General features: G+C 44.2%; 1 protein-coding gene across 1 annotated transcript; it reads right to left on the bottom strand.

Annotated features, from left to right (window-relative positions):
- Window positions 1-5,689: 5,689 nt before the first annotated feature.
- Window positions 5,690-16,484, bottom strand: LURAP1 (leucine rich adaptor protein 1). Its single transcript, XM_015070400.3, has 2 exons — window positions 16,050-16,484; window positions 5,690-6,533 (listed from the first exon to the last, which is right to left on the bottom strand). Exons 1-2 carry the CDS (start codon window positions 16,245-16,247, stop codon window positions 6,012-6,014), a joined length of 720 nt encoding a protein of 239 aa, XP_014925886.2. The 5' UTR covers window positions 16,248-16,484; the 3' UTR covers window positions 5,690-6,011.
- Window positions 16,485-19,509: the final 3,025 nt, after the last annotated feature.

Here is a 19,509-nt window from a genome sequence, read left to right as displayed (position 1 = left end):
TTTCTCTAGCTTGCTTTATTGTAAGAAAAATATATAACATACAAAATATGTATTAATCAACTGCTTATATTATTGCTAAGGCTTTCAGTCAACAGTACGCTATTAACAGTTAAGTTTTAGTCAAAAGTTACATGTGGATTTTCAATTGCACTGGGGGTCAGTGCCCCTAACCTATGCCATTATTCAAGGGTCAACTGTACTAATTTCTCTACTTGTGTCTATGTTTTAAATTTTATGTGATATAAAACAAAAAGTAACTGCAAGTGATTAAAAAACATTAAATATATTAAAAACTACAAATTCACAATAATAATTTGAGAGCAAAACAAAACAAAATCATCGAACTCTAAGTTGCTAGGGGATCAATTCACTACTTTAAAAAGGATAGATAAGGGAAGAGATTTAAGCATTCATCTTGCTATTCTAGTATAAACTTTACTTTAGGTTAACCAAATGGTCCTAGAGGATGTAATGGTCCTAGAGGATGTGAAAAAGGTTTTATGTGTAGAATTAGAATAACAGAGGGAATAATATTACTAGAAAAGGCATCATTTTGTAATCTCTAATAAAATAACCAATTTATAAAATGGTCATTAATAGATGTTAAAACAATTTGCCAAAAAGTTGACAGGAATTTTATGACACAGAATCAGGCTATCACCACCTGAAAATGGAAGGAGCCATTTCAAACCTGAAATGGCCAGGGGAAGAGAGCCATCCAAGTGGGAATACCTGTGCTCCTGTGTAAGTGAAAAGGAAATGTTTATTGTATTAAATCACTGGAATATGGGGCAACGTGTTATGGAAGTTAGCTTATTGTAAAATAATACCATTTATATATATATTACAACATATAAGCACACAATTATCTATTGTTTTAAAGATACGAACATATCCGAACACATACTAAACCCATCAGAGTATATGCCTAGGTCAGGAAGAGGAATGAGAACAGGGATCAGGGATCAAAAGAAGAAAATAAAGCAATAAAGGGGCCTAATATCAACTGAGGATGAGAGTTCATCACGCTATGAGGAGCATGGTTTAACTTATTAAGGAATAAAAACTAATTTAAAAAGGAGAGAACAAATCTACCCTTTCTAAAGAGAGCCCAGCCTAGTTCGCTGGTAATTACCTTCCGCCTTGCACAGAATGGTTCTGGAGAGGAGGCAGTGTTGAAGACAGAGCTTGCTGGAACCCTCCACCATGTTCACTAGGAGAGTGTCAAGCCTGAAAATTCCCTAAACGGAGAATTTCTCCCTTTAATCTCAGCTCTGCCTGGTAGTGATGATGCAAGAGGCACTTGCCATTCTCCAGACATGGGGCCTGGACCTGGCCACCTTCCCCTTGGCCACCACTTTCCCACCACCCTTCACTCCAGGCTGAGGGAGGCTGGACAAAGCATACAGGCTCATTCTGGGCCTGGGTGCATCCATCTGCCCACCTTCCATCTCTGCCTTTGGTAGGCTGAATAATGGTTCTTACTCCAAAGATGTTCATTTTCTGATCCTCAAAACCCGTGAATATTTTACCTTTTGTGACAAAAGGGACTTTGAAGAGGTTAAATTAAGGCTTTTGACATGAGGAGATGATCCTAGATCATCCCAGGGGCCCAATATAATCACAAGCATATGTAATCACAATATAATCCTCAAAAGACAGAATTAGAGAAGATGAAAGAATGGAAGAAGAGGTCAGAGGAGAGAAGATGCTATCCTGTTACCTTGAGGATAGAGGAAGGGGCCATGAACTAAGGAATGCAAGCAGCCTCTAGAAACTAGAAAAGGCAAAGAAATGGATTCTCCCCTAGCGTCTCCAGAAGGAATACAGACTTTAATTTAGCCCAGTGAAACTGATTTCAGACTTCTGACCTCCAGAACTGTAAGATGCTAAATTTGTGTCATTTTTTTTGTTTGTTTGTTTTTTGTTAGTTTTTATTATTTATTTTTAAATTTTATTTTTTATTTTTTAAAATTTACATCCAAGTTAGCATATAGTGCAACAATGATTTCAGGAGTAGATTCCTTAATGCCCCTTACCCATTTAGCCCATCCCCCTCCCACAGCCCCTCCAGTAACTCTGTTTGTTCTCCATATTTATGAGTCTCTTCTGTTTTGTCCCCCTCCCTGTTTTTATATTATTTTTGCTTCCCTTCCCTTGTGTTCATCTGTTTTGTCTCTTAAAGTCCTCATATGAGTGAAGTCATATGATATTTGTCTTACTCTGACTAATTTCACTTAGCATAATACCCTCCAGTTCCATCCACATGGTTGCAAATGGCAAGATTTCATTCTCTTTGATTGCCGAGTAATACTCCGTTGTGCATATATACCACATTTTCTTTATCCATTCATCCATCGATGGACATTTGGGCTCTTTCCATACTTTGGCTATTGTTGATAGTGCTGCTATAAACATGGGGGTGCATGTGTCCCTTCGAAACAGCACACCTGTATCCCGTGGATAAATGCCTAGTAGTGCAATTGCTGGATTGTAGGGTAGTTCTATTTTTAGTTTTTTGAGGAACCTCATACTGTTTTCCAGAGTGGCTGCACCAGCTTGCATTCCCATAAATTTGTGTTGTTTTAAGCCAATAAGTTTGTGGTAATTCATGATAGCAGCAGGAGGAAACTAGCATACTAGCCCTGCTGCTAGGCAGCATAACCTGTTCTCCCAGGGGAGTAAGGTCTGTGACATTGGGGAGTGGGGAATCAAAGACTTCTGGGAAGCCCCTGCAGCCAGACTGACCCAGGTTCCTATTATAGTTGATTTATTACCTATCTCACCATGAACATATATCTAAGCAACAATACATGATTAATAATGCATTATTTAGAGGGTTGCTAAGAATTAAATAGAATAATATTTATATTACCTACTATGACCTAATTAGCTACTTTTTAAAAAACAAGTCATATCTCCTTGTGGGTTTACACACATTCGTTCTTCCATTCATTCAACAGGTGTCACTGAACACCAAGTAGTGCCTGGAACCCATACACACAGTGAGCCTGTCTGCTACAAGCTCCAAGCATTTCTCATCTAAGCTGCCACCGAGCTTCCAATCAGTCCAATACTCAACCTTACTGCTCCATCCTAAATGCAGGCTCTTACACTTGCCCACTCCCAAGGTCTCATAACTCCTCAATGGGCTCATCCTGTCAGCACCACCCTTTACCCTCCTGGGCATTGCTTTTTCAGCTTCCAGGAGCAGTCTCATCTCTGCCTTTACCCAGTTGTACCTATCCAACTTTGCTGTACTCCCTAGACCTGCGGAGCTCCCCAACTCCACAGGATCCATCCGGATTTCCTAATTTCAAAGCTCCCCACCCTCACCTTACTTCTAACCTCCAGGTCTGAAATGCTGAGCTCTCCCTCCATAATGTCTGGGCCTACTGGCCCTCCCTAGGAAAAGGGTTTGTCCAGGATGATTTTTCTTATATCTGCAGTCCAGATTCATGCAGCTTTTACCTAGTCGAGGTCCAAGGTTCTCTTTCCTCAGAGCCTATAGCACTTTCTCTAAACCCTGAGCTGCCTCTCTAGAATAGGATTAAGAACCTAAATATTAACACAAGGAAAAATTGCTTTCTGTCCTTTGGGTGGTGTTAACTGGGTGGAATGGGGGAACAGTCTAGCCAAGTGACGGCACTGTGGGCAGACAGGCAAGAAATCTGGGTTCTCTAGAGTCTTGCCTTGGATCCACAATGGGTGACACTGGGCAAATCTCTGCCCTCTCTAGGCCTGTCTCTCTAGCTTGTCTGTGCACTGAAGGTCCAGTGTTCTGTAAGGCTATACTTGAGCTTTGAGATTCTAGGCAGCTACCCCGGCTATGGCACACAATGGCCACAAGAGGGCGCACACCCTCTTCAGCTCAGAAGTTTGTAGCCTAACCAAACAAGTAAGCTTCAAAAAAGAACACAAAGCTAAGTGAAAAGGAGTTTACCCGAGGCATGCTACAAAATGGCAACACAGTAGGAACTGGAGAAGGGCATTTGAACTGCCACCCTAAGGGGAAGTCAGGAGCCCCAAGACCAGAAGAGGTGTTAAGGAGAGGGCTGGTAAGTAGCAAAGAAGGAAAGGCTAAGAATATGCTTTAGAGATTTTGATCACTTTGAGGGGATGGGAGAAGAGCGGGTCCTTAGGGGGGAGCTATGGAATGAACACATTGCCCCAAAAGGACTGGGGTGGGAGTTGCAGAACAAAACTTGAGAAATTTAGGGAAAGTGGAGATTAACTTGTCTTCTTTCCCTTCTCTAGCATAGAACAAAAGGTAGACAAATTGCAGGAGTTATTATAGCACTTGGGGAAGCTCCTCCTCCACGGTGGAAGGCACAGCAAATAGGCAAGGATCACCTGACATCCTTTTCTCTCTTTTTTGCCTTCCAATGATTAGTTTCAGGCCCCAGGAAAAACAAAGACCAACATATAGGCAGTTAGCTGGGGTTCAAAGGGTTAATCTCCAAGAATTCATTCTCTGACATCAGCCACAGCCCTTCTTTCACAACTGCACCCCCCCCCCCACTACCCCCACTTGTCCTCTCCTTGGGCCCCAGGTTGGCAGCTTCCTTGAATTCCTTCTTTGCTGTAATTCACTAGGGCCTTAGGACCTAGGCTCAGAGCCAGTTCCCTGCTCCCACCTTAGGTCCCAGGGGTCTAGGGCTTGCTCTAAGGGAGGAAGGAAAGCAGCCTTCCCCTCTATCTCTGCCCCTCATAGGATGTGGGGCTTAGGACCAAAGAGCCTCTGTCTTTCCCTGCCACACCCCCACACTCCCATTGTAACCCAGACAAGGAGATTTCTTGTGTCTCAGCCTCTGGCAGGCATCCTTGTGACCAAATGGTAGAAGGTCCGGGGCAGGATGGGGGAAGGGAAATCACAGGATCAGAGAAGACACCTCCCCTCTTTGGAAATTATGATACACCCCCAGAGCTCTTCAAGCTTCTTCTCCCTCTGATTCCCATCAGCAATGGGGAAAGAGGGGGGTAGATGGGGGACTCATCTGCATATAAAAGGCCAGAGGCCCTGAAGAAGTGGACGTGGAAACTGAGAAGGTGTGGAGACACAAAGGCTAAACCTCCTGGCAGACAGATTTGGAGCCAGAATACAAAAATGGGGGCAACCCAGGGAAGGGGTAAGACAGGGGACTGGCAGGGCAGGCCAAACAAACTTTTGAGAGCCGTGGGTAGAGGCCCCTGAATTTCCCTCCCTAAAAGCACAGATGTAGGAATACTGGCATCAGATAGGGATGCGGTCACAGAGGAAGTGAGACCCCCTAGAACAAAATGAGAACACCCAATTTAAAAAGTAAGAACCTTTCTGAAAAGGAACACAAACATCTGACAGTGAGAAGCTTTCCTACCAGGAGGGGTGATATGATCCCCCTAGCAAGAAGTAACGGTATGGAGAATAAATGGTGTAGTCTCACTTAGCAGCAGGGGCTCAGACAACCCTATACTGCCCTATCACCACTAAGAGACTGGTACAGAGGAAAGTCTATTCCATCCTGGCAGGAAATGACATCACTCACCAGACAGGAAGGGATGGTTCTACCAACCCCAGAGGCTTCTAGGAGGGCCAATCCATGGAAGGTTGGCCCTGAATGTCCATGTCCCTCCACACTTCTCCATCTTGGCCAAGAGGGGGGCCAAGACTCCTAGATGTTGGGTGAGGTAATTACACCCCCATCTCTTCATCAGTGATCTCCTATGGGTCCTAAATCCCTCAAATCCTTACGTAGTTGCAGGGGGAAGGGGAAGAGATACTATCACACCAAAAGCTACAGGTCAAGCCTCTAGAGTCATTGTATCTATGTAAATAGCTCTAGGGTCCCAATAATTGAAGGATAAAAGCAGAGCCTCCTTAGGGGCCAGAAGGATGGTAAGGCCAGGTTTCCACGGTAACTGGATTTCAATGCAGCCTCCTCCTAGACCCAGAATAAGGGAGAATAAATTTCTAGGGAGACCAGGACCTAGTGATGAAAGAGTTATAGAAATATGAAAGGACGGGAAAGTTATTACAAGAAGGTCACATCATCCTGGCACTGCCCCCAATACCAGTGGGCCTCAAAGCCAAGCTTAACACTTTCATCCTCTAGTGGTTCAGGAGGTCCACCTTGGAGCCCCTCCCCTGGGGGCTTCCATACAGCCCTCAAGTTCCCTAGCCTGGTGGCTGTCAGGTCCACCTCAGTCCTGGCCCTGTCCCCACTGGGTATAACCTTTGCCCAGTCCATCTCAGGACGGGGAGCCCCAGGGGGGCCCTGTTCATCCATCTCGCTGGGGGCCACCGTGTCTAGGAAACTGCCGATGGAGACACTGTCCAGCCGGTCAGTGGAGCTGGTGTCTGGCAGGCTGTCCCAGCTGCCTCGCCTTGAGCGGCCTGGACTCCCGCCTGTCAGACTATATTGGCTGCTGGTGAGGCTGCTGCAGTGGCTGGTCAATGTCCCCCGCTCCTCCAACAGCCAGCGCACAGCCTCGATGCCCTCATTCAAAGTCACCAGCTGCTGCAGGATCTTCACATCGATGGCTCGCAGGTAAGCCTGGGGGAGTAGGAGAAGGAATCAGTCTGAGCTTCAGAGCCATGGGTTTCCCAAATGTTTCTAGAGACCCCACTTTGTGGTCCAACCAACCATGCCTCAATTTTAAGAAGCATGGGAATAGAAGTATGGTTGATTTAGAGTGTGGGCTTTAGAAGCAGACAGATTGCAGTTGTTGTTTTTAAAAATTTTTTTTAACGTTTATTTGTTATTGAGAGACAGAGAGACAGAGAGTGAGCGGGGGAGGGGCAGAGAGAGAGAGGGAGACACAGAATCAGAAGCAGGCTCCAGGCTCCGAGCTGTCAGCACAGAGCCCGATGCAGGGCTCGAACTCATGAACCGTGAGATCATGACCTGAGCCGAAGTCGGACGCTCAACTGACTGAGCCACCCAGGCGCCGCAGATTGCAGTTTAAAATCTCAGTTCTGGGGGCACCTGGGTGGCTCAGTCCGTTAAGCATCTGACTTCATGATCACACAGTTCATGAGTTCAAGCCCCGCATCAGGCTCTGTGCTGACAGCTCAGAGCCTGGAGCCTGCTTCAGATTCTGTGTCTCCCTCTCTCTCTGTCCCTCCCCCATTCACACTCTGTCTCTCTCTTTCTCTTTCAAAAATAAACGTTAAAAAAAAATTTAAGTATTCAACACGGTGCATGACACAGAGTTAGGTCTCAGTAAATGTTTAGTATCGAAATCCGATCCCACTGAGATTTGAACTTCATAGAATAGGGCATTAACTATTGAACCAGTCCAGAATCAAAGAACAACCTGATAGGGAGTCTGGTGTTAATTAGGAAGTAGACTGAGCCAAAAGGAGGCAGGAGCTGGGGAATAAAGAGGGAGCTCACCTGGCCCCACAGTCCCTTCAGGGTGTGGGTAGCAGTTGTTCAAAGGGTCAGAATCCTGTTGGCTACAGATGCAGGGCTTCTCTTCACCACACACTAGTAGTCTAGGGTGTCTGTACTGGGAGTAAATCTGACTTACCAGGTAATCTTTAGGTCCCTCCTACCTCAGATCCCCTAAGTTATCTTCCGCAAATACCAATCTGAATCTGTCCCTCCCCTGCTCAAGAAACTTTCTGGGCTTTGCACAACTCTTAGAGAATAAAATCTAAATATTTTAGCAGCAGGCATTCAGAAGCTGTCATAATACATCCCCTGCCTGTCTCTCCAGCTTCACTTTTAGAATACTTCCCTGGAAGCCCCCCAGTCCCGTCACACATGACTTCCTGATTTCATATTTATTTAATTTTCCTTTTAGGCAAAGTAATGGATGCACATAGATTAAAGATGCAAAGAGTTCTGTGAGATTTATCATGAAAGTAATAGTCCCCCATCCTAATCCTAAATCTTTCTTCCCAGAAACAACCATTATTCATTTTTTATCTGCTTATTTTGGTACTTAGATTCTAATCTCCAAATAACATTCCACTTACTGACTTTTAAGTTTTAGGTGTTTTCTATTGCCTTCCCATACGATAGAAGGTTAAGGATTTAACTTTTTCATCCTACTCCCCGATCCTCTGCCATACAGACACCTTTGTCTCTGTATTCCAACATACGTGATAAAATGAATTATTCAGTATTTACCTTATTAGGATTTGGAAATGCTATTCGCGGCTAAGTTGTACAGTTTACTATGGCTACTTTTCATTTCTTCATGTTTTCCTTAGAATAATAATATTATTGTAATTATGCCTTAGAATAATAATAAATGAGATGTATCATCTTACGTAATTATTACGTTATCATATTATTACTACTACTACTCTTTTGCTTAGTTTGCTATATAATCATCAGTAAGTCAGCCTCAAACCCTCTCCCAATTGTCTGAATTTTCCTCTCAAGGCTTTTAAACATATCACATCTTCCATCTGTTCCATGTTCTTAGAGACAGCTCTTCAGGAGCCTTCTTTTTATATATATAAAATTTCTAATATTTATTATTTAAAAAAAGCTTTTAATGTTTATTTATTTTTGAAAGAGAGAGACAGCATGTGAGTGGAGGAGGAGCAGAGAGAGAGGGAGAGACAGAATCTGAAGCTCAAACCCATGAACTGTGAGATGATGACCTGAGCTGAAGTTGGATGTTTAACCTACTGAGCCACTAGGACGCCCTTATCTATTTATTTTTGAGAAAGAGAGAGCACGAGCAAGTAGGGGAGGGGCAGAGAGAGAGGGAGACAGAGAATCCCAAGTGGGGATGGAATTCATGCACCATGAGATCATGACCTAAGCTGCCCAGGCGCCCCAGGAGCCTTCTGATCTGCCCCAATCTGTACCTGCTGCACAACTATCCTCCAGGGATCCCCCTTCACTCTCATCCTAGGGACTCCCTTTGCCTCTTTCCTGAGTTGGATCCCTTGTTTCCTGATCCTGTGTCTTCTTCTTTCTTGATTCACTCCTTTATTGTATGTGTGGTGCTTTTCCTTCAGTAGCTTCCTGCAACAGTCTACATAGGAGGTACATTTGTTGAAGCTTCACATGTTTAAAATGCTGTTATCCTCCCCTCCCCTCATAGACAGTTGATGGGTATAGAATTCCAGGTTGAAAATAAATTTTCCTCAGGATTTAAGGCATTGTTCCATTGTCTTTTAGTTTCCAGTGTTAAACTTAAAAGTATGATGCCATTATGATTCCTGATTGTTTGTATGTATCCATCTTCCTTTTCTTTCTGGAGGTTTTTAGGATCTTCTCTTTGTTCCCAATGTTTTTTTTTTTTAATTTTTATTTGTTGTTTTTAAGTTTATTTATTGATTTTGAAAGAAAGAGAGTATGAGCGAGGGAGGGGCAGGGAGATAGGGAGAGAGAGAATCCCAAGTAGGCTCTGTGCTAGCAAAGTGGGGCTTGATCCCATGAACTGTGAGATCATGACCTGAGCTGAAATCAAGAGTTGTACGCTCAACCAACTGAGCCACCCAGGCACCCTGTTCCCAGTGTTCTAAATTATCCCAATAATTTGCTATGGCGTGGGTCTATTTTCATACATTGAATTGGCCACTTGATGGGTCCTTTTAATCTGGAGGCTCATATCCTTCAGTTCTGATTTTCTTTATTTCTTTCTTGATTTCTCCTCCTTTATTCTCCTCCTTTATTTCTATGATCTTTCTGGAAATCCTATTATTTGAATAGAGGGTGTCCTGGACGGATCCTCTTTTTTTTTTTTTTTTAATCCTCTTCCATCTTTTTCTGTATTTGCTCTAGTTTCTGAAATATTTCAACATTATCAACCCTTCTACTGAGTTTTTCATATTTTCCTATCATGTTTTTATTTCTAAGAGTTGTTCTAGTTCTCTGAATGTTTTCCTGTTTATAGCTTCCTGATATGGCTGCGATATTATCTTATCTTTTTAGGGATATAGTTAATGATTTTTTTATAAGTTCTCATCTTCCAATATTATCTCCATTTCATTCAAGTTGTTTTTTTCTGTTTATCTACATCTGCACAGTTAGAGAGTCTCATCAGGTGTCTTACAGTGTTTAGTAGCTGCGCATACTTCAGAGTGGTCTCTAAAAAGCTGGTTGCAAACTGGCAATTATCTGGCTGGGCTATTTGGGTTGGCCCTGAGTCAGTATCTCTTATGGTTACTTTCTCTCAGGTTCACCATATTCACCATATTATACCCATCTTGAGAATATAAGGAAAGCTGCCAAGTAGGGGGAAATGCTAGAAGGGTATATCATAACATTTAATACATTTTTACTTAATCCCTCTTGCCTTCAACTTTGTTGTCTCTCAATCTGGAGACCTTTGGTTCTAGGTGTTTTTTTTTTTAATATCAATTTATAAATGTTTATTGAATTATTCAGTAAATGATTGTTTTACATCTAGAATGATAAACCAGAATATAACCAAGTATTTGTACACTGAGAAAAATATAGGCACTGGAATTAAACAGATCTGGATTCAAACTCCAGTTATGCCATTAATGAACCATATGATTTTGGAATTTTTATTCCCCTTTAAACCTTCATTTCTTCATTGTAAAATGAGGATACTATTTTTTTTAATTTTTATTTAGTTAATTAATTAACTTATTTATTTATTTTTAATTAAAAAGTCTCCACACCCAACATGGGGCTTGAACTCACAACCCTGAGATTAAGAGTCACATGCCCTACCAACTGAGCCAGCCAGGTGCACCGAGGACACTACCTAATTAAAAAGTTTATTTTAAAAAACGGAAGGGTGTCCCTAGGTGGCTCAGTTAGTTAAGCGTCTGACTCTTGATTTCGGCCCAGGTCATGATCTCATGGTTCATGAGATGGCCCTGTGTTGGGCTCTGTGCTGAGCATAGAGCCTGATTGGGATTTTTCTCTTCCTCTCTCTCTGCCCCTCCCCCTCTTGCTCTCTCTCCTTCATTATAAATAAATAAACATTTAAAAAATAAAAATAAATGGAAGGAATGCATTAACATGCACAAGATACTACCTGACAAGTATTAGTTCATAAATGGTAGCTATTTAACTTTACATATTACCATGGCATAAGCACAGAACAAAATTCTGTACCTGAAATTATTTGTGACTTTGGAATAATATCACAACTCTAATTCAATGAAACAGATGGTTATTTGGTTCCTGAGTTGTCTAATGATTACAAAGATAATGGAGAAACTGTCCCTACTTAACAGAAACTTGCAGTTTCAATAAAGAGATATGAACAGGGGCAACTGGGTGGCTCAATTGGTTAAGCATCCAACTTCTGCTCAGGTCATGGTCTTGCAGTCTGTGAGTTCGAACCTCACATCGGGCTCTGTGCTGACAGCTCAGAGCCTGGAGCGTGCTTCAGCTTCTGTGTCTCCCTCTCTCTCTGCCCCTCCCCTGCACATGCTCTGTCTCTCTCTGTCTCTCAAAAATAAATAAACATTAAAAAAAATTTTTTTTAAATAAAGAGATATAAACATGAACAACTGAAATGCCACAGACTATACAGATTATTAATGACATATGATAAAGAAGATTATCTTCAATTGTTTCATACTGGGGACAAATAAGTTAACAGTGAAACCAGCAGCCCTAGTCCAAAACCAAACTAGATGTATTAAATAAAACTTCTCATACTAAAAATGCTTCTCCTGCTATAATTCCTCCTTTCTTCCTTTCTTCTCTCCTTCCTTCCCCTTCTTCCCTTCCTTCTGTACTATTCTTTTCCAAAACTTACATCTCCAATCTTCTGTTAGGATAAAGAAGTGGTTGGCATCTGGTTGCCCAGTTAGGGAGGAGATCTTAGAATACGATTCTTTTTTTTTTATTTTTATTAAAAAATTTGTTTTAATGTTTATTTATTTTTGAGAGATACGGAGACAGAATGTGAGTGGGTTGGGGCAGAGAGAGAGGGAGACACAGAATCTGAAGAAGGCTCCAGGCTGTCAGCACAGAGCCCGACGCAGGACTCAAACTCACGAGCTGTGAGATCATGACCTGAGCCGAAGTCGGACGCTCAACCAACTGAGCCACCCAGGCGCCCCATCTTAGAATATGGTTCTTAAACAGACATTCACAAACCCTTCTGTTTTCAGCTTCACTTGTGCCCCCCAGTTCTAGAAATACCCAGTGCTTCCAACTCCTGTGACCTTTGAGGGTTTCTGTAGTGCAAAATGTGTTGCTTTTCAGCTTTCCTTGCTGCTAGCTTGAAATTCAGCTTTTTTTTCAGGTCTACTAAGTTACAAGTCTTCCTTCTGCTCTTTAGCTTCCAAAATTTTATTCCTATCATCTTCTCTCCTATTTTTGTTGTCATAATGGTTTCATGGCCTTTAAAATAATCCTTCTATTGGCTTTTTAGTGAAGTTTCAGAAGGAAATGAAGGTAAATGCATGTGTTCAATCTGCCATCTTGAATTGGAATTCCCACTGACTTTATTCATTTTTCAAGCCCCAGCCTCAAATGCCACCTCCTCTAGGAAGTCTTCCCTGCTCTTCCTCACGATGTAATTAATCCATTCAGTTATGAAACAATATTTACTGGGTGTTTCTTATAGGCATTGCATTGTGTTGAAGAAAAGACACCATTTCTTAGCCTCAGGGAGTTCACAATCTATGGGTAAGATAAGACAATGACACAAGCACTAAAAATTCAATGTAGTAAATGCTAGGGGAAACAACTGCTATCTAGAGGGCCACAGGTACCTAGAGGGCCCTAACCCAACAAAGGGAGGTAAGAAAATGCTTCCTAGAATAAGGCACATCAGCCGAGGCATAAAGGTTAAGTAGGACTTAGCCAGACTAAGCGGTGGAGAGAGACATTCCAACCAGAGGAAACAGCATGTAACCCCTCCAATTCAAAGTGGCCTTTCCAGGGGTGCCTGGCTGGCTCAGTCAGTAGAGTGTATGACTCTTGATCTCAGGGTTGAGGGTTCAAACCCCATGATAGATGTAGACATTACTTAAAAATTAAATCATAAAAAAAAAAAAGTAGCCTTTCCAGAGTACAAATCTGACCATGTCACTCCTTAATGAAAACTCTTCCAGGAAGCCCATGCTGTGTTCCAATAACACTTATGGTCCTGTACCAGAGTTATTAGTCTCTCTCCCTCCTTCCTGTGAATTCAGACTGTGAGCTCCCCGAGAGTAGGTCCTGCACAGTTCATTTATGGTGCTTAGCCTAGGTCATATTAGACTTTGTGATCCTATTGTCTTTACCATCCTTGGCCCCTCTGGAGGTCTCCAGGATTCAGGGGGTTGGGTTTTACCATGCTGATGAAAAATGAGTTCTGTGACAGTGGGATTCCCTGACTGTGACAGCATCACTCCCCAGAATAGAAAAAAGCAAGACTTTTCTTGCCAGAAAAAGAAACACTCATTCCACACCATCTCTTTGGAAACAGAAAGGTATAAATAGCTCAGAGAGATGCAGCCTTAAAGGCCACCACAATCCAATTCTCTTCCCAGGGGGATTCAGGTTCCCTACTCCCCCACTTAACACATACATATTAGACTCTCAGCCCAGCCCTGGGGTCACAAGTATGGCTCCCTCATCACTCAATACAAATCAGGCCCTGGGGTAAAGCCCGGAGATTCCAGGCCCAGCTCCCTGGCCACAGATTGAGATTCTCAGACTATTCTTACTAGGACTATCTGGTCCCACAAGCTCCTGTCCTCTCATCTTCCAAGAGGCAGAAAAACTGAGGCCAAAAGAAAGTCAGGGCCCTGCTCAAGATCTCAAAATAATTCAGGAGCTGAGCCAGGACTTGAACCCAGGTCTTCTCCTCCTTCTTGCCTGAAGCTTTTTCTCAAGCTGCTCTGTGGGGGCTCTGTGGGGGCAGGTTGTCACAGCAACAGTTCTTTGGGTGGATTAAGTAGGGAAGGTTGCTGTTGTTTTCTTTTCCCACATACCCCAGACTCTGGCTGGTTCACTCAACGTGTGAGAGGGGGAGGGAACCAAGAGGAAAGGAGCCTAGAAGCAGGAATAACCTTGGCCTCAAGAGCAGGCCTGTCCCCTCCCTGCAGGATTGCTGGGAGAGGGACAGTTGAAGGACAGTGCTTAGAGGGCTTGGACCAGTACTGCCACCAGTTGCTCCAAGGGAAACCCCCTGCCCTGTCCCGTCCTCCCTAGGTGCAACCCAGTGGGCAGGGCAGAGTATGCAAAGATATCAATGACACCTTGACCAAGGAGAGAGAAAGGAATGGGGTAGGTAGTGACCTTTCACTGTTTGGGCCCCCAAGCAAGCGCCCTCCTTTGTGCCTTTAATGGGCAGCCTAGGGTCCTAGACCAGGCTGGGTCAAGAATGCAGAGACCTGGGGCTCCTGGGTGGCTCAGTCAGTTAAGCTCCAATTTAGGCTCAGGTCATTACTAGGGTCTGGCTCTGTGCCCAACAGCTGGGGCTGGAACCTGCTTCAGATTCTGCATCTCCCTCTCTCTCTGCCCCTCCCCCACTCACACCCTGTCTCTCTCTCTCTCTCTCTCTCTCTCTCTCTCTCTCTCTGTCTCAAAAACAAACATTAAAAAATTAAAAAAACAGAATGCAGAGACCTGATCAGAAGTTAAATGCACCCCCTTAAAGTTTACAACCAGAAAATCTCCATCAAAGGCAGAAGAGTTCTGAGCCAGAGAGGAGGCATGGCTCCACCACAGAGCTCCTGAGTGAGCCCAGGCAAGCCCCTGAACACCTGCAAGCATGCTTCATCCTATGGAGGAATGATGACTGCTCTTCTCACTTCAATGACGTAAAATGTCTTTAAAGTGTCTGGCACAAAGCAGATCTCAACGGTAAAAATGTAAAGTGCAGGCAGATCATCTGGATTCAAAGCCTGGCTCTGCATTTTACTTTTTATATGACCTTGAGTAGTTATTTAACCTCTCTGTGCCTCAGTTTCTTTATCTATAAAAGATCACTTGCCAAATAGGGCTGCTGTGAGTATTAAGCGAATATTTTGTAAAGTGCTCAACATGATACCTGGCACCACTTTGTACAATGAGGCAAATTCGAGCCCCTCCCTTAGGTGGGCAGTCACAGCCCTGCCCTGAAGAATCTGGCACTCACCTCCAACCTTCAGGGCCAAGTGCACACATGGCATTCGAATCCTTCCCCCACGAGCCTTCCCTGATTACTCTGCCTACAAGGCTCTCCTCTCAGACTTTCAGGCTGTCTAGGAGCTCCCATGCCCTCCTTCTCTGCTCTCTCACAGCCCAGCCTGGCACAGAACTGGTCAGACAGTGGGGCTCCAGGAAAACCTATTAACTGACACACTCACCATGGCCTCCTGGTTCTAAGCCAGAGATAATTCTTCGGTTCCCCAGAACTGGCTGCAAAGTGGTGGCAGGTGTGAATCACCCCCTTCACCGGAACTAGGGCCTTGGGGAGCCTAGGCAGTCCCAGATGCCCTTCTGGCTCTGAATCTAGACCAGCAGCAACAGGGGAGGGGGAGGGTGCCTGTTTCCTTCTCTTCTCCCCAAGAAGTTACAGATAAAATATAAATATCCTTGGGGGGCTCGGAGATGATGGAGCCAATGCTGATGGTGCTGCTATTCTGACTGCTCAGGTTCTAGGAACTTCCAAATATTTTAAATGGGGGTGGGAGAACATTGCAGGAAGGGAGGATGTCTTTAGTGGCCCTAGTCCAGGAGGTTTTCACCCAGATCTCTTCTGTGCTAAATCCTGTCATGAACACTGAGGCCTCAGAGGAGCAACCCAGTTTGCAGGAAGAGAAGAAACTGGTTGCCCTTTAATGGTGGCCAGGGGATAGATGGCACCTGGTGGAGGGGTGGGGTGGGGGAGATTTGGGCTGTGCTAGGTTCTCATGCTTCCCAATCCTCACCTCTCCCCGCCCAATTATTTGGCAGTAAAAACTTCCTAGAGCCCATGCCTCCCACCTCAAGTCTTCAGGACCCATCAACACCCCACTTACCCTTGGGAGGGGCAATTAATGGACCCCAGGGTTTAAGGATTGATCTGGAAGGGACCCTGAGGAGTAAGATGGGGAATTTTAATGCTCTCCTCTCCTGTCCAACTCTGGGGGCATAAGTCTGTCCCTCAGCCCTAGCTGGGGATTCCATCCCCTGGCCCATGGAGCCCACACTCACCAGCTCCATCCTCAGCGCCATGATCTTGTCCCCCAGGCCGTGGCCCGTGTTGGGCGCCCCCGGGAGCAGCAGGGCGCCAGAGGTTCCTGGCTCCCATTCGCCTCGCAGCCCGCGGAGCAGCCCTTCAGGGGTCTTCCTGCCCACCTTGCCCTCCACGTCTCGAAGGTCAGGCGATTGGGACTCCGCAGTCCCCTCCATGCGGGCCTACCGCTTAAAAGTGCTGGGAGACCGGACGGCGGGATCTTGTTCCCAGGGGTCCTCCTTTCTCCGCGACTAGCGCCGAGCGGAACCGGTGGGTCCCCGCCCGCGCCGCGCGGGGGCGGTCGAAGGGCGCCGTAACACTCAGAAAAGCAGCGCAGAGCCGCGCGCGCGTGTGCGTGTGCGTGTGTATGTGTGTGTGTCGGTCGAGGGCTGTGCACACGTCTGAACGTCTGGCCCTGGAATGGGTGGGGCTCGGCGATTTGTACTTGGATTTGTACTTGAAGGGGCGCTAGGAGAGTTCAGTGCCTTCTGCCCACTCTTCCAACTAAATCTAGCCAGGTACACAGCAGGCGCCCTGTAAGTATTGCAGAACAAAGGCTAAATAAGCATCCTCAGGAATTTGGGAAATTAAGAGATCTGCAGAGGTTTTTGAAAGACTTCCTGGAGTAGAAGGGCTGGGTCTAAAACAGTGGTCAGAATTTAGCTACCTACACACACACACATACACACACACACACACACCACTTTCAGTGTAGCCACTGAATTTATTTTTTTAAGTTTGTTTGTTTGTTTGTTTGTAAGTAATCTCTACATCCAAGGTGGAGTTCAGACTCACAACCGGGGATCAAGAGGGAGTCCGTCAGGCACCACCACCACCCCTCCCAGCCACTGAGTTTAGATTAAAGAAATAGAAAGTAACATTCTGTGCCTTGTGGCTCAGTTGGTTATGCAAGGGACTCTTGGTTTAGACTCAGGTCATGATCTCACGTTTTGTTGGTTCAAGCCCCGTATCTGGCTCTGTAATGACAGTGTAGAACCTGCTTGGGATTCTCTGTCTCCCTTTCTGTCTGTCCCTCCCCTGCTTGCTCTAAACAAACAAACAAACAAGAAAGAAAGTAACATTCTTCTGGCCACTGAGAAGTAATCAGTATGGAAGATGAAAGGTCCACATGGGCCAGACAGATCAGATCCTGTAGACTGATGCTTAAGCTTGACTGTGCATATGAATTATCTGCACATCTTGTTAAAATGCAGATTGTAATTCTGTAGATCTGGGATGGGGTCTGAGATTCTTCTTTTCTAACAAGCTCCCAGGCGATGGCCATGCTGCTGTAGAACTGTAGAAGATAGTTGTATAGTGCTTGGATTATATTTTATAAGCAATGAGGAGCCATGAAAAACTTTTTTTGTTGTTGTTTTGGCTTGATTTGGGTTTTTAATACAAATTATTTCAGCCCATGGTCACAGAAGCATTTACAATGCTTTATCTTTATCTTTATCTGCTTTATCTTTTCCCACCTCTATACCCACACCCCAAAGACAATGATGTTCAGCTTTTTTTTTTCTGGTGTTTATACACATAACTCTACATATGCTTATACAGTACTACTATTTATTAATTTTAAATATCATCTACTGACTTCCTATTATGATAAATATAGATTTATCTCACACTCTGTACTTCCCTTCTTCCACTGACCCTAAATATTTCTATCACTATTTTTAGGTCATCTAATGGTTACCTTGTAACCTTAAGTAATGTGTTTTTCCTTGATATCTCTTGATCCACAGAAGAGTTTTAAATCAGAGGTTAAAAACCAGATTTACCTTTTTGAAAAACTGCTCTGGATTTTGCAAGAAGAAAGGATTGGAGGGGTACAAATCTGGAGTCAAGGAACCTGGCTGGAAGGGAAGAAACTGAAATGGACTGGACCAGGGAGGGGCAGGTTGTGAGATTGGAGAACAGTTAGACCACAATGGAGGACTCTTAAGGAGGTAACACTGACAAGACTTGGTGACTGGTTACATTTATTTGTTTATAGTGGCATTCATGAGTATTTGCTCAGGAAACGAGTGATTTCAATAAATATTATGGAGCATCTACTATTTGCTAGCCATTGTGCGTGGTGCAGAGAGTATGCTGGTGAGTAAAGACACCTCGGCTGGTTGTTGGAGATGAGGAGTCAAGGATGACTTCAGCTGTTCCTGCTGTCATTCACCAAGGAAGGGAACCCCAAAAGAGATCTAAGAGTGGGAAGAGATGATTACAGCAGGGGTCACATTGAGTTGGAGGGGCCTGTGAAGATGTCCAGCAGGCAATTAGATACAGGTCAGCCTGGAGCTCAGGAAATATTAGGACTGCAGATATGAGTGTAAGAATCTAGGTGGTTACAGAGGTCAAGAGAGTGGATATGATCTTCCATAGAAAGTGAGATTGAGGAGTGAAGATCAGGAAGGAGCCCTGAGGGACATCTTTTTCAAATGCTAATAAAATGTGTTGCATTTTCTTCTGTTCTCTAATACATACCTATTAGAAAAAATGACTTATTATCTTAGCTTCTAAGATAAGTACTGTTAACATTTGGTGTGTGGGGGGGGGCAGGGGGAATACCATCCCACCACGTAGGGAGCAGGTGGAATATGGAGAGCTCAAAAAAAAAAAAAAAATCTAACTGGTCTGGCTTCCTCTGTTTCCTTTTAAAACAGTCTTCACAAAACAGTAAAGGTTCTCTTAAATGGGACTATATTGCTTCTCTGCTTACAACTTGCATAGCTACCCATTCACTTCAAATAAGCATCTCCATCACCTAGAAACTTGTTAGAAATGCAGTATTCTGCTCTACCCCAGACTATGAATCAAAAACTCTTAGAATGGGGCCCAGCAATTTGTGTTTTAAGGCACCCTCCAAGTGATTCTGATGCAAGGTAAAGTTTGAGAATTACTATGTTAAGCTAAGTGCTTTATATGTATTATCTCATTAAACCTTCACAACAACTCTGTATTTTTCTTGTCAGTATAGGGCAGGGGTTGTGAGTAAAATCCGGAGCTGGGATGCCTAGGTTTGAATTCTAGCTCTTCTAGCTTTGTGACATTGGGCCTCATTAGTAATAGCACCTAACTCATGGGGTTGTGGAATTCAATGAGTTGATGGAAGTAAAGTGCTTGAACAGTGACTGGCATAGAGTAAGCATCATATAGAGTAAGCATTTCACAGAGGAGGGAACCTAGGCTGAGACGTGCAGTGACTTGCCCAAGGTCTCGGGTCGTGGTAGAAGCAGGTTTTTAATTCCCCTCAGCCTCCAAACGCATACCCTAGGCCTGCATACCCTAGACCTAAGTGCATGCAGCCTTGGCCAAGCAAGGGGAGCAGGTAGCTGTGTCCGAGGCCTGTAGGCCCTATGACCCTGGAATCCCGAGTGGGCTAGTCCAAATCTCTAGGACTCCGACTTGAATGCAGTTTGCCATCGGCGATGCTGG

Source organism: Acinonyx jubatus, chromosome C1 (genome assembly GCF_027475565.1).
Source record: "Acinonyx jubatus isolate Ajub_Pintada_27869175 chromosome C1, VMU_Ajub_asm_v1.0, whole genome shotgun sequence".
Taxonomy (NCBI): domain Eukaryota; kingdom Metazoa; phylum Chordata; class Mammalia; order Carnivora; family Felidae; genus Acinonyx; species Acinonyx jubatus.
The sequence above is the reverse complement of the archived record's forward strand: the minus strand, read 5'-3'. Positions and strand labels throughout refer to the sequence as shown.